The sequence below is a fragment of the Dermacentor albipictus genome, chromosome 2 (genome assembly GCF_038994185.2).
Source record: "Dermacentor albipictus isolate Rhodes 1998 colony chromosome 2, USDA_Dalb.pri_finalv2, whole genome shotgun sequence".
Classification (NCBI taxonomy): domain Eukaryota; kingdom Metazoa; phylum Arthropoda; class Arachnida; order Ixodida; family Ixodidae; genus Dermacentor; species Dermacentor albipictus.
This window is the reverse complement of record NC_091822.1, coordinates 170,473,306-170,485,730: the sequence shown is the minus strand read 5'-3', so window position 1 is coordinate 170,485,730 and position 12,425 is coordinate 170,473,306. Positions and strand designations below refer to the sequence as shown.

Here is a 12,425-nt window from a genome sequence, read left to right as displayed (position 1 = left end):
CAGAAGTCCTCATCACCGACCGAGGAACGGCCTTTACAGCGGAGCTCACCCAAGCCATTCTGAAATACAGTCAGACAAGGCACAGGAGGACAACGGCTTACCACCCGCAGACGAATGGTCTTACGGAGCGGCTGAATAAGACCCTCGCCGACATGCTAGCGATGTATGTCGACGTCGAACACAAGACCTGGGATGCCGTCCTGCCGTACGTAACATTCGCTTATAACACGGCGGTGCAAGAAACAACACAGATCACGCCGTTCAAGTTGGTTTACGGCAGGAACCCGACGACGACTCTCGACGCCATGCTGCCGCATGTAACGGACGAAGAGAATCTTGACGTCGCTACCTATCTCCAGCGCGCCGAAGAAGCCCGACAGCTCGCCCGCCTGCGAATCAAGAACCAGCAGAGGACCGACAGCCGACACTACAATCTCCGACGACGCTTCGTCGAGTACCAGCCCGGCGACCGTGTTTGGGTATGGACCCCTATACGCCGACGAGGACTGAGCGAGAAGCTTTTGCGTCGCTATTTTGGACCGTACAAGATCATCCGACGTATTGGTGCACTGGACTACGAGGTCGTGCCAGACGGCATTTCGCTGTCACAGCGGCGCCGCTCACGACCTGAAATTGTCCACGTTGTGCGGCTCAAGCCGTACCACCAGCGTTGACGAACTTTGGGACTTCGCGTAACTGACCTTTGGACTTTATTTCTTTTCGGTGTTTTGTTACTTATGTTTAATAAGTGTCCCTTTGTGTTTCGCTCTCTTTGTAGCATCGGGACGATGCTTTTTAAGAGGGGGGTATTGACACGTGTATTTATATTTATCGGGCGACCAGGTTTCACCGCCTAACAAATCTTATCGCGCAGCGCGGGACGCGCTTGCATGTATCCGAAGTTTCTGGAAAGTTATCGATGCTTCTATACGCGTGTCTGTTGTCGCCGAACCTTGTGTTATCAGATTTCATCGCTTGACATGAATGGTATAGAACTTTGTGGAAGACACGCGGGTCCCATCAGGTAATCTGGAACATTCGACGACTGATCTATAAAAGCCGACGCGCTTGATCCGCTGATCAGTTTTTTCCGACGATCGCCGACCGTGTTCGCCGCTATCGTTGTTCTATAAGTGTAGCCTGTTTTTGTGGGCACAGGTTCGCCCAATAAAAGTTAGTTTTCTCGTTCACAGTATTGCTACTGTGTTATTGCTTCTTTCTTCACCGTCACTACCACGTGACACTATTGAGGATCTTGCGGGGAGCCCCAGCGCAAGTGTATCCGCTTGGCGTATGAGAAAGCTCAACTTCTTTTCCGCGTTCTTCGGTACCAAACACATTGTGCGCATTTTATGTGTACCGCACGCAGCTCTTCACCCCGCCTCTGTAGGCGCTCTCACAAGCAGTCCAAGGAAAAATAAACGATTATATTCGTTGAAGCTTCCTGAATATGTCATACATACTTTTCGTGTTTGAATAAACGTGTTATTGTTGAGATCAATCCAAAACACACGCATCCGTACCTCAAGTGCCCCAAAGCCTCGTGTCACGGAACGCGCCACTGTGCAGGACTTCCCCCAACCTACCAACGAGCACACCACAAAGTTATCAGAATTTTGGACCCAACGCGCACGAGTCCCGGTTCACAGAGGCGCAGCGTAGAGGGACAGCGAGCGCTAACGTGCTGCGACGCTGCCTCCCTGAAACGGACCTACTCTTCGGCGCTCCGCACTGCCCATATCCTCCTCCGCGTCCCCATCGCATCACCTGTTTTCTCCCATCTGCTGGCGCGCTCGCGTTCTTTTTTTTTTTTTCGGCTCTCGCGAGCCAGCCGTCGCGCGCGCGCGCTTTTGAGATAGGACAGCGCCGATGTGCCCGCGCAGAGCCACCCCCTTCGCCCCCCTCCCCCCCCCCAAAAAAAAATAAAAATAAAGGAGCGGGAAGATCCCTTCTCCAGCGTCGGTGTTGGTGGCGGCGGTGGCGACGGCAACGTCACCTCCGCGAGCGGCGCTGCGCTGCGTGACGTCGCGTACGGTGCCCGTGACGTCACGAAAGCGCGCGCGCGCACACACACACCGGCCCCGACGTCGTCGACGCGCGAGCCCGGCGGGCTTTAGTTGATGTCGAGAGCGTCGCTCGGCGCGCGCGCGCGTATCTCTCCTCGCCCGTGGAGTTTTTCCCTTGGAGTGGTGAAGAGCTCGCCTGCTCGCTCGCCCGCTCATCTCGTCCTGCGACAAGGATTACCGCGAGCACCTCGTGCGACCACGCCTCGGCTGCTGCTGCTGCGCCGCACGGGACTACGCAGAAGACGCTCGGGATGGTGATGATGATGATGACGACGCCGCCGGCGATTCGTGCGTTCGTTCTGCTCTTGCTGGTGTTCTTGTCCGGTGCGGTCGGAGTGGCGGTCGCTGCGAGGCGTCGCGGCGGCGGCGGCAAGCCGCCCATCGTAGAAGAGACCACGCGGAGGAAGCTCAACAGACAGACACGTGAGTGTTGAATGGCCGGCCCCCAGAACGAGGAGGCGGCACTCGCTTTCTCATTTGACTGCGCCGCGGCCGCTCTGGTCTGTCGGAGTTCCCACGTGCGCGCGAACTTCGTGCTTATTTGAAAGGCACGCGCACCTGCTCGTTTCTCTGCGCGTGCGGCCGTAATTTCGTGTGGCCTGAAGGCAAAAAAATCTCTCGTTTGTGACTTCTTTTCTATGTCCCTGCAAGGTTGAAACGGTGCTTTTGCAGGTTGTCACTTGTGACACCGGGTTTCCGTTACTCGAAGCAGACGACGTGATTAGCTGCGATGGGTAGCGTTGTCACCTGTTACACTGGGTTTCCATTACTCGAAGCAGACGACGCGATTAGCTGCGCGATATACCTGCGAAGAAAAAACTGGCGCGTTTGTTTACGTTTTGCTCCCTCGTTCTAGGGCGCTAATGTGACCGAGCCTACGATGCGCCAGTCACACGAAAACTTGCCAATATTACGGAAGGAGTTTGAGCAAGTCGTCGATTCTATGCGCAACGCCGTGAGCACTTCTGTTGCACGCGTAAAAATTTTGCTGACATCACCAAGCGTCGTTCTCTTCTTTCGTCCTCCCGTAGACGGAGCATGTTTCGATTCCTGAAAGTTCCCATAACTAAGTGACGAATCGGAGGAGAGCAACACTGGATCCGCGTAAAAAAAAAGAGAAAAGAACAATAAAACTTACGCGCGGAAATTTTCGCGTTTGCACGTCGATCTGTCGCGACAGACTTTCGCGAACAACGATATTCGTCGCGTTTGTCAACTTCTGTTGCCTTTTCGCTTTCTGGCAAGCAGGAACGAACTGCTTCATTCACTCTCTGACACCGTTTATGGGGCCAGGTGCACGGCACGCAGTAACTCGTACTACAACCGCATTTCTTTGTTTTCGAAGAGAACCGAGCTCCCCTGGTTATTAAACGAACAGTCAACCTCAAGTCCGTTTATAATCGTAAGGCATTCTTTTGACAGCGCTGAATGCATTCGTTTGGCGGAAGAGAGTTATCTTCTACGGGAGAAAACGGCTGCCTAAACTACATTTCTCTCTTTGGAATTTTGTGCCGCGACCTCGCCCGCGTTATGTCAGTGGGACGCGACGGACTTCAAGGTGTCGTCTGTCTGTACCGTGTCGGCGGAAAAAAAACATTTTTTTCAGACTTAATATACACATTCAGCCTTTAATTCCTCTAGAAGTAAACGCATCCTTTCTTTACCGATAAACAGTAGACGAAGGCACCACTAGGCGCTGTCAAGATACAGGACTGTCGTGGTGGGCTGGTCCGAGACCGTGGAGCCTCGTCTTTCGTCTTCTGTCTCTTTTCCATTTTAGCAGAAGCCTTCTCCATCTCAGCAGAAGCCTTCTCGCGTGATGTGCGTGGTCATTTCGCTAGTGCAGGAACGGGGTTTCCTAATGCAGTTTTATTTAATGGAGCACGGACGTGTCATTGCCGGCTTGTCATTTCCGTTGGCCTCGGAAGTACACTGCAAAGCGCCGGAGTGCGATATAAACAATTTACTGTGATGGCTGCCTCTGTGAAACAGTTCTAAGCCTCTCTTCGATCTGGCTGCACTCCCAGCACTAGTTCCGTTTGCGTTGCCCTGCGAGTGCAGCAGAGTTAAGTGCCAGTTGCGAAAGTTAAGGGAAGTGCTGGTGCTAGTGCTACGCGTTGATATCGAAGATGGATAGAAGAGTGCAAGCATCGTTCTCTGCTGCGCGAATTTCGCGCGTTTGAAGCATTGTGTCGTGTCGTCTGCTCTTTTGAGGCGCCACTGCGTGTTTCGTGGTGTGTCCGCTGCTGTCGTCGCATCACTCTACGAGTACTTTTTTGAGTTGTGTCTACTGCTCCTGACGGTTCGACAAATGTTCTTGCTTTCAAGCATGCATGTGCTCACACTTTGGCTCCTACGAGGACATTGCATCTGTAAACTGGCATCACCTATCGTCTACTTAGTGCAGGCCGTCGGGAACCTTTTCAGCAAATTTGTACGCAGCAGAAGAGAGGGTAGTTTGTTTCTTTATCGCAATAGTATAGCTATCGACGTAGTACTACGTCGTCCGAACAGAATGCTGAGAGCGCACGTCACTTTTTCCTCAACGAACGCGTTTCAGGACAAACTCATGCAATGGAAAGCAGTTGAAAAGCACCGCGCGAATTTATACTAAACCTGCACTCGCAATCCTTCACGCATGCATTGCCTGTGCCTCATAGGAATGGCCAACAGTCCCACGTGCGACACATGTAACATCGACGAGACGCTCGCACACATTATCTGTGTCTGCCCGCGATACAGTGCTGAGAGACAAGTGATGTGCAGAGTGCTGAACCAGTTGGACAATCGTCCACTTTCAGAACTACAAGCTTTAGGCCAATGTTCCGAAAGAACATCCGCGTTGAAGGCCTTACTCGCGCTAGTAAGGTTCTTGCGGTCCACGGGGCTTCACGACAGACTCTAAGAATGCCGCCGCCTACCGCTCTGTAGTGTACGCGCTTTGTTCGTGCTTGTCTCCCTTTCTTTCTATCTCCCCCTTCTACTCTGTTTCTCTTTTTATCCCTCTTAACCCTTCCCCCTGCGCAGGGTAGCCAACCGGAACTACCTCTGGTTAACCTCCCTGCCTTTCTCTACATTACTTTCTCTCTCTTGCCTGTGCGTCACATTGTAATGCCGGCTATCGGAATTGACCCAAAGCGGGAGATATTTTCGTCCGGGCACCATTATTCAACTGTAGCGCTGCGCCATGTCGTACGCTACCGAGAGATCGCATTGTGCCTGCACTTCCAATGCAGCGTGAGCCGTGTCCTGGGAGCAGAACTTGCCTAGCGCCAAGTCAGATCGAAGAGCGTGGTTCAGGCTCCGCGCGTCGCTCTGTGAGATCGAGGATAAAAGCGCCGCGCTATTTTCAACTAGGGCAGAAAGTGCGCCCAGATAGAAGAGACCATTAGTTTCGGTACCCAGTAGCTGACTGCCTAGTGACGTCACGACGCACGCCAGCCAGTAGAGCAAACGCGCGCCGCGTGCTCATTGGTTTACAACGAGCAACGTCATCATACGTACAGCCTTGGGCTACAGTCGACGTCAGCAGGTGCGTCATTGAAAAATCATCGGTCATTGAAAAATCATCGTTAGCATCGAACCAAAATAGCACATATCAACGGTTCCCAGCTTTCATACTAAATAATAAAGTGTCATCCTTTAACGTGCGAGGAAGCTGTACAAGAGTTTCTATATTTTCGGAAAGAAGTGACTGTAACATTTTAAGCAATGCGGGCGCCGAATACCTCCGCCCGTTTGAGACTTTCGTTTTAGCACGTTCGTATAGCGCCTTGAAAAATCGAGAAGAGAGTATAGTTATGAATTTTAAGTTCTTCGGCGCGCTTTGTCGAGCTTCCAAAATGTGCAGTCCGCGCAAGAATGGTCGATAGGAGCGTCAGATGTGCGAACGTAAACTATCTTGTGTGTAGCACCATTCCAGCCACTCGAAAAGTTACGCCCGTTGTAAAACATTGTGAGACGCAATGAAAGCAGTGAACCCGCTACGTGAACGCTTACCGACATCGAGAGGTAGCTGCCAGCCGTCTAGCTTCCAATTTGTTTTAATAAAACACTTTACACGTATTCAAAACTTGCAGCACAATTGCAGTCCGCCAGCGTTTCGAAGAGGTGTGCTACACTTTTTTACAGCGAGGCTGTTTATATGGCTAACGTACCGTTCATTTTTGTCATGCGTCAACAGAATGTGCGCCGATTCTGGGGTTAGTGCCGAAAGTGTCCAAGCGCAATGGCACATACCAGTGTGGACTCGGGAAGTATAGGCTCCAGGACCTATAACGACCCCTTGAACTACCCTTGTCGCACCTGAGACCAAAAGAGGTCCCAGGCACAGTGGTAAACACATTATATTTGAATGGTAAGAGTACAAAGAAAAGGGAGAAAAGTTTGAGAGCTACGAGAAAGGAAGGATAACGGAAGAATATATATATATATATATATATATATATATATATATATATATATATATATATATATATATATATATATATATATACACAGACACACACACACACACACACACACTGAAAGAGAAGTTGTCGTTATCCATTTTGAAGTTCTCTTTCCGTCGTAAGAGGCTGCGTGTAGTCAGGACTCCCGAGGAGCAACATGCTCACGAAGAGCCGCCGTCCCGCGCGCATGCGCATTGGCGTTTTGTGCACGATCTTCACCGAGGGTCTTTGCCGCCTGCCGGCGACGATTGCGTTCTCGTCTCTGTTTCCCGCCGTCGCTCTTAGTAGGCCCCTTGCTCCTCGGGCGTCCGGACTAAACAAACGCTAATATGATATAATTAACATAATAAGTAACAGAGGTGATGCGAAAATGTGTGTGCGTACCTATCGCCACGATGACCACCGATCAAGACAGCAAATTCGTTCGTACCTGTTTCGAAAATTGTGTGTGTGCGTCTGTAAATTCTGTGACAATTCCTTGAAAATTCCGTGTCACTTCTCCGTCGTGCGGTGAAGCAGCTTCGCTGGTCAATGGAACGGCTCATGATCCTTTTTCTTAAAGTCTCATTGCTCTCACAAGCGCATTTCCCTTTGATGCTCTACACTGGCGCGTACAGTTGTGCACGCAGCGCCTATATAGAGCTGGAGGGGATAATATTACCCTTTAATGCCCCTTTAAAGCAGGCACCGGCTGATAAGCACCAGATAGAACTCGCCGGTGGTCGTTTATCTTGCCCCCGTTCCGACACACATTTTTTTTCTTTCTTTCTTTTCGCAACCCGCCGTCGGTGGCCTATGGGCGACCTCGATTGTGAACGCGCGCGTCGCTCGCTGTTTTCGTGACGCGGTCGCTGACTCTCGCCGTTTTGGCGAACGCAGCACGCATGCATCCCGCGCGCTCTCAACCAACGACGTCCTCCGGCATTGGCGGGAAGTTTTGGCGCCGCCGCCGACGACGCCGCACGTGTTTTTTTCCCCTCCTTTCTTTTTTTGTTGTTCTCCGCTTTCCTCGCGGTTGCACGAGCGCGCGCTTTCGCGGCTGGCGTCACTCTGGCGCTGAGAAAGACGCGAGCCCTTCGCCGCCGTATCGCGTTGCGTCGCCGGCGCGAGAGAGACCGGCGACGTCCTCGCGTGCCTCGGGAGCGCCGAACGTGAGCCTGCTTGCCGCGCGCGCGTATATAACGACGACGGACGACGATCGCTTTACAGGAAACGTCGACGGCTGTATAGTCGCGGACCGCGGCTTTTCGCCGGCGCCGCTTCTGACCGCTGCCAATTATATTGCGACGAGCGCGATTAGGGCCCAGGATCAGACCTCTCAAACCCTGGCAGTCCAGAGGGCTCGCGACAGGGCCGTCAGGTTCCACCTGATGGTCCCCGAGTGGGCCTAGCCAGGTGGCGTGGCGTTTGCTTACGTCTCTAGTGGACAAAATAAAGTTGTTTCACTCACTCACTCACTCACGAGCGCGATTCTGCGGACGAGACCGAGGCGCGCGGCCGAGGTGACGCCGCGTCGTCCCGGTGTTTACGCGTTATTTCCTTCCCCTCCGTGCGGGCACATAGAGGGAGAGATATACAGAAGGGAACAAGGAAAGGCAGGGAGGTTGACCAGACTGAGTCCAGTTTGCTACCCTACACGTGGGGAGGGGAATGGGGAGTGAGAGAGAGAACTTAGGTGTAGGATGTCTATAGTCGGGTACTCTAGTCTGTTGCCCTCAGGTAGTGAAAAAGCGCTCGAACTGCTTTCTGGGCTAATGAACTGTGAGGCCAGGCTCCCAAGATCTTCGCTTCCGTAAATGGCCTGTCATCAAGTCTATTTAAGCCACACTGGAGAGTCTCACATACCCGCCGCGGTGGCGTACGTGGTGGCTGTGTCACGGCGGCCGCATTTCGATGGGGGCGAAATGCGAAAATAAACACTCGTATACTTATATTTACGTGCACGTTTAAAAAAGAAAAAAAAACACCCCAGGCGGCCCAAATTTCCGGAGTCCCCCCACTACGGCGTGCGTCGTAATCGTATCGTGGTTTCGGCACGTAAAACCCGGTATTTACTCGTTTTTCATTCGTCGTCGTAACGAAGACATGTGCGTGAAGTGTTAGAAGGCCTCCAGAGACGCGCATGTAGTGTGTTTGGTTGGAGAAAGGAGAAAGCTAAGTAGGCTCACCGCCATGGGCCTATCCGCATAATGGGCTTTGCCGAGTCCAGGGCAGCGTCATGTCTGGCTTCCGCTGCTGGCACGAGCGTATAGCTACGCGCACGCGCTTGCATTCCTGCCGACACGGGCTTGCGCACACCGCAATGTTTTCGCGTACACCGCGGGGTCTGAACGGGACGCGTAGGAAACGTAAAGCCATCTCCATCTGATGCTTTCACTGGGATTGACAAGTGCCGGCGGGTGATCGCGTTCCCGGCGCTTGACCTGCTGCGGCTCGCACTGCGAAGTCGGGCACGGTGAACAGCCTTCAGAGCTTGAAGCAATGATTACTATAGAGGTAACCCTGGCGCTGCGATCATTGAGTCGCCATGGGAATGATTCGAAGCGCACACATTTGTCTTATCACCGCACTTGTGGAATCAGGCGTTTATTTGTGGCGTCGTTCACTTTCTCCGTCTTCATTACACTTTCTCCGTCTTCATTGTACCAGCCCCCGTATTCAGAAATGTAACGTAAGTTGAAGCCCATGCTTGACATGATTTAAATGACGCTTCGCGTTAACGTGCCCAAACACGCTCATTGCGTTCCCTTCGGCCCCGTTCACGATAGGCGTCATTTAGATCAAGTCAAGCATGGGCTTCGGGTTAAGATCTGCATGCGGCGGTTATTAAAGCGATCTATGCTTTTCTAAGTGCAGAATATTCTGCGAAAACGCCCAATCACTAGCAATTCCAGCCGCCCAACCTCTCGGGGTGGCCAAATTGAAACGCGCAAGGCGTCTCAACCCTCCGCTGGCTTGCCCGAAAGAAATTCGTAAGGGCGTTCTGTACCTCTTGTCAATGCATGCGTCTGTGGCGTAATGGTTTCAATATCGGGCTTATGTGTTAGAGGCCCGGTTTTCGAATCCTGCCGTCGGGTAACTTCAACGATATTCATTTAGTTACTTATTGCGCAGCACTTTGTTGAAAATGACGAATTTACAAAGTCGGAAGAGACGTTTGAAGCCAGAAGGACGAAGTGTAGACAAATCCCACGTGCTTCCCATAATTTCCATGCTTGCCTAACCGCTCTCATCGCAGTTCCCGTAGACACCAGCACCAGAGTTCCCTCTAGTAATTTTTGTGTGAAACTCCATGCGTCGGTTGGACGCCGCGGACCATGAACACCCGAAAAACTGACCTTGCCCACTCCCAAATTTGGATTCGGACAATCAATAGTAAAAAAACACTGACTTTCTATGGTCAAGTGAGCATTGTGTGAATTGTTGTGCATTACGCGTGCACAAGAAAGCGATTCGTGCTTTTTACTACAGTTTGTTAAGCGCACTGGTCTCTGTGACCGATCGTAGGTCTGACGGGAAGAGCCAAGTGTTCTCAATGCTATGGTGCCTCCCTCCATCTCTTTCGTTCCTTCCTTTTCAACCGTTGACCCCCGTTTCCCCTATATGGGGTAGCAAACCGGACGCGCGTCTTGTTCACCTCCTTACCTCTCCCGTCTCTCTTCCTCCTCCAAAATATTTCGGAAATTCTCTTCGTAGAGAGAGAGAGGTAGCTCTTTTATGAATCCTGGATAGCTTTTTGTTTACGACGACGGCGCCAAATAAAACAACGGACGAAGGAAGGAGACAGGAGACAACCACGTAGCAAACCACGCGCCTACGGGGTTGTCTCGTGTCTCCTTCCTTCGTCTGCTGTTTTATTTGGCGCCTTCGCTCTAATCATGCATAACCAACTCGCCCACCAGCACGATCTGCACACCCAGTAGCACACCACTGCGGACGCATTATCACGAAATGTAATTTCCGATTGCCGCCGAATTTCTGTAGATGGCCGAACGATCGCCTGCATAGATGTGCGCGGTATAACCGTGCTTGCGCATACGGACTCCTGTTCATTCCGCATTGGAATGGCCGACAGCCCTACTTGTGACACCTGCGGCTGCGAGGAAACGATTGAGCACCTCCTTTGTGACTGTCCCCGTTACGAAGTGCCAAGAAAAGTGCTCGCGACCGCTCTCGCAAAACTGGACAGTCGCCCCTTTACAGAGGAAAAAGCTCTAGGACATTGGTCCAGACGGGCTTCGGCACTCAAGGCCTTAAGGGCATTGCTGAAGTTTTTAACGACATGCGTATTGTGCGACCGCCTTCGAATGTTGTAGCGCGTAGTTTCGCGTTAATGTGTGAATTTTCTGGTTTCCATTTTTTTCCCTCATCTTCTTCTTTCTCCTTTTATTCCCTTTACTCCTTTCCCCAGCGCAGAGTAGCCAGCCGGTACTTACACTGGCTAACCTCCCTGTCTTTCCTCTCCTTTGTCTCCTCCTCCTCCTTGCGCATCACTATCGCGTCGCGTCGTTTCGATCCCGGGGGATTCGCACATGTTTACCGCGTCGGAGCAGCTTGCTCCCATTCTCACACTGTGGATTAATAATAATATTTGGGGTTTTACGTGCCAAAACCACTTTCTGATTATGAGGCACGCCGTAGTGGAGGACTCCGGAAATTTTGGCCACCTGGGGTTCTTTAACGTGCACCTAAATCTAAGCACACGGGTGTTTTCGCATTTCGCCCCCATCGAAATGCGGCCGCCGTGGCCGGGATTCGATCCCGCGACCTCGTGCTCAGCAGCCCAACACCATAGCCACTGAGCAACCACGGCGGGTCACAGTGGATTCGTGGGGCAACGACCGGGCTCGTTAGCGGCGCGGGGACCGAACTGTAATGGCTTGCCTGGAGCGCGCGTTCGTTGGCGATGGCGAAACGTTTACGAGTGCCCGGTTGCACCGAAGCAGCCTCGCAGCTTAGCAGGCGTCACCGCCAACGCAAACCCGAGCTTTATGCCTCCCCGCTCCCCCAAGTCTTCATTTTGGAAATGGCTATTTGGAGATGATGACCAGCTCTCGCCTGCGGTTCTGTAAGAACATTCTGTTAAGCCTACCTGATCTTTTGTATCGTTCAACATATTAACGCTGTTTCATTCATACTTTCGCTTCGGGCTACAGACTCCAGCAACATATGTTTCTTTTATTGCTGTTATTATGGTATGACTTAAAGGAGGGACTGGCGCTTCATTGTGAATTTTGCCTTGCTCGGACTAGTCGGGCCGTTGTAAACTAGAAAGCGAACTTTTGTCTAATATCGTGGTGGCGATAAAGCAAGAGATAGAAAGAGAGAAGGAGAGAAATGAGAAAGAGAACAACATACTGAGCTCAACGACCTGGGGTTCATCGGCCTTTTTCTTTCGTTCGCTTTATTGCGCCGACCGAAATGCGGCGAGAACAAACCAGTAACCTCGAGCTCAGCGATGGAACGCAATTAACCACTACCACGGTGGGACAGTGCTCCAACAAAATACGCCGGTTGTAAAAGCCGCGGCATCCCGCAGAAATCGGCGCAAGCCCGTCTACTCCGGAATAATTTGACCGCTTGGGTGTCCTTATACTGTGCTCGCAATGCTTAACGCGGCATACGAGTCTTTTTTTTTTTTACACTCCTCCCGATTAAGTTAGAAGGGGAGCCCTAAATACCCAAATGTAGACTGACCGCTTGTGTTGCCTTTTCTAAATATTGTTCAGCTTTCCTTAGGATCAAATGCCAAGTACCTTTATTACGAGAATAAAGGGAAACAATAAATTATCTCGTTTTTTTCTCTCTCTATCCACATATACTCAGGCTTTTCCAGCCCCATCAATACAGACGCTAAAGACGGCCAAGTTAATCAGGCTGTGGCAACATCCATTTCAACGTGAAAAAC

The 12,425-nt window shown here is 51.6% G+C and overlaps 1 protein-coding gene across 3 annotated transcripts in view; it reads left to right on the top strand.

Annotated features, from left to right (window-relative positions):
- Nucleotides 1–2,098: 2,098 nt before the first annotated feature.
- Nucleotides 2,099–12,425, top strand: part of sog (short gastrulation) — a 309,402-nt gene continuing 299,075 nt past the window's right edge. For all 3 annotated transcript variants that reach the window (XM_070534431.1, XM_070534430.1, XM_070534429.1), the window contains exon 1: nt 2,099–2,489. In XM_070534431.1, coding sequence (XP_070390532.1) covers nt 2,318–2,489 — 172 coding nt within the window. In that variant the 5' untranslated portion in view covers nt 2,099–2,317. The remainder of the gene's footprint in view (nt 2,490–12,425) is intronic.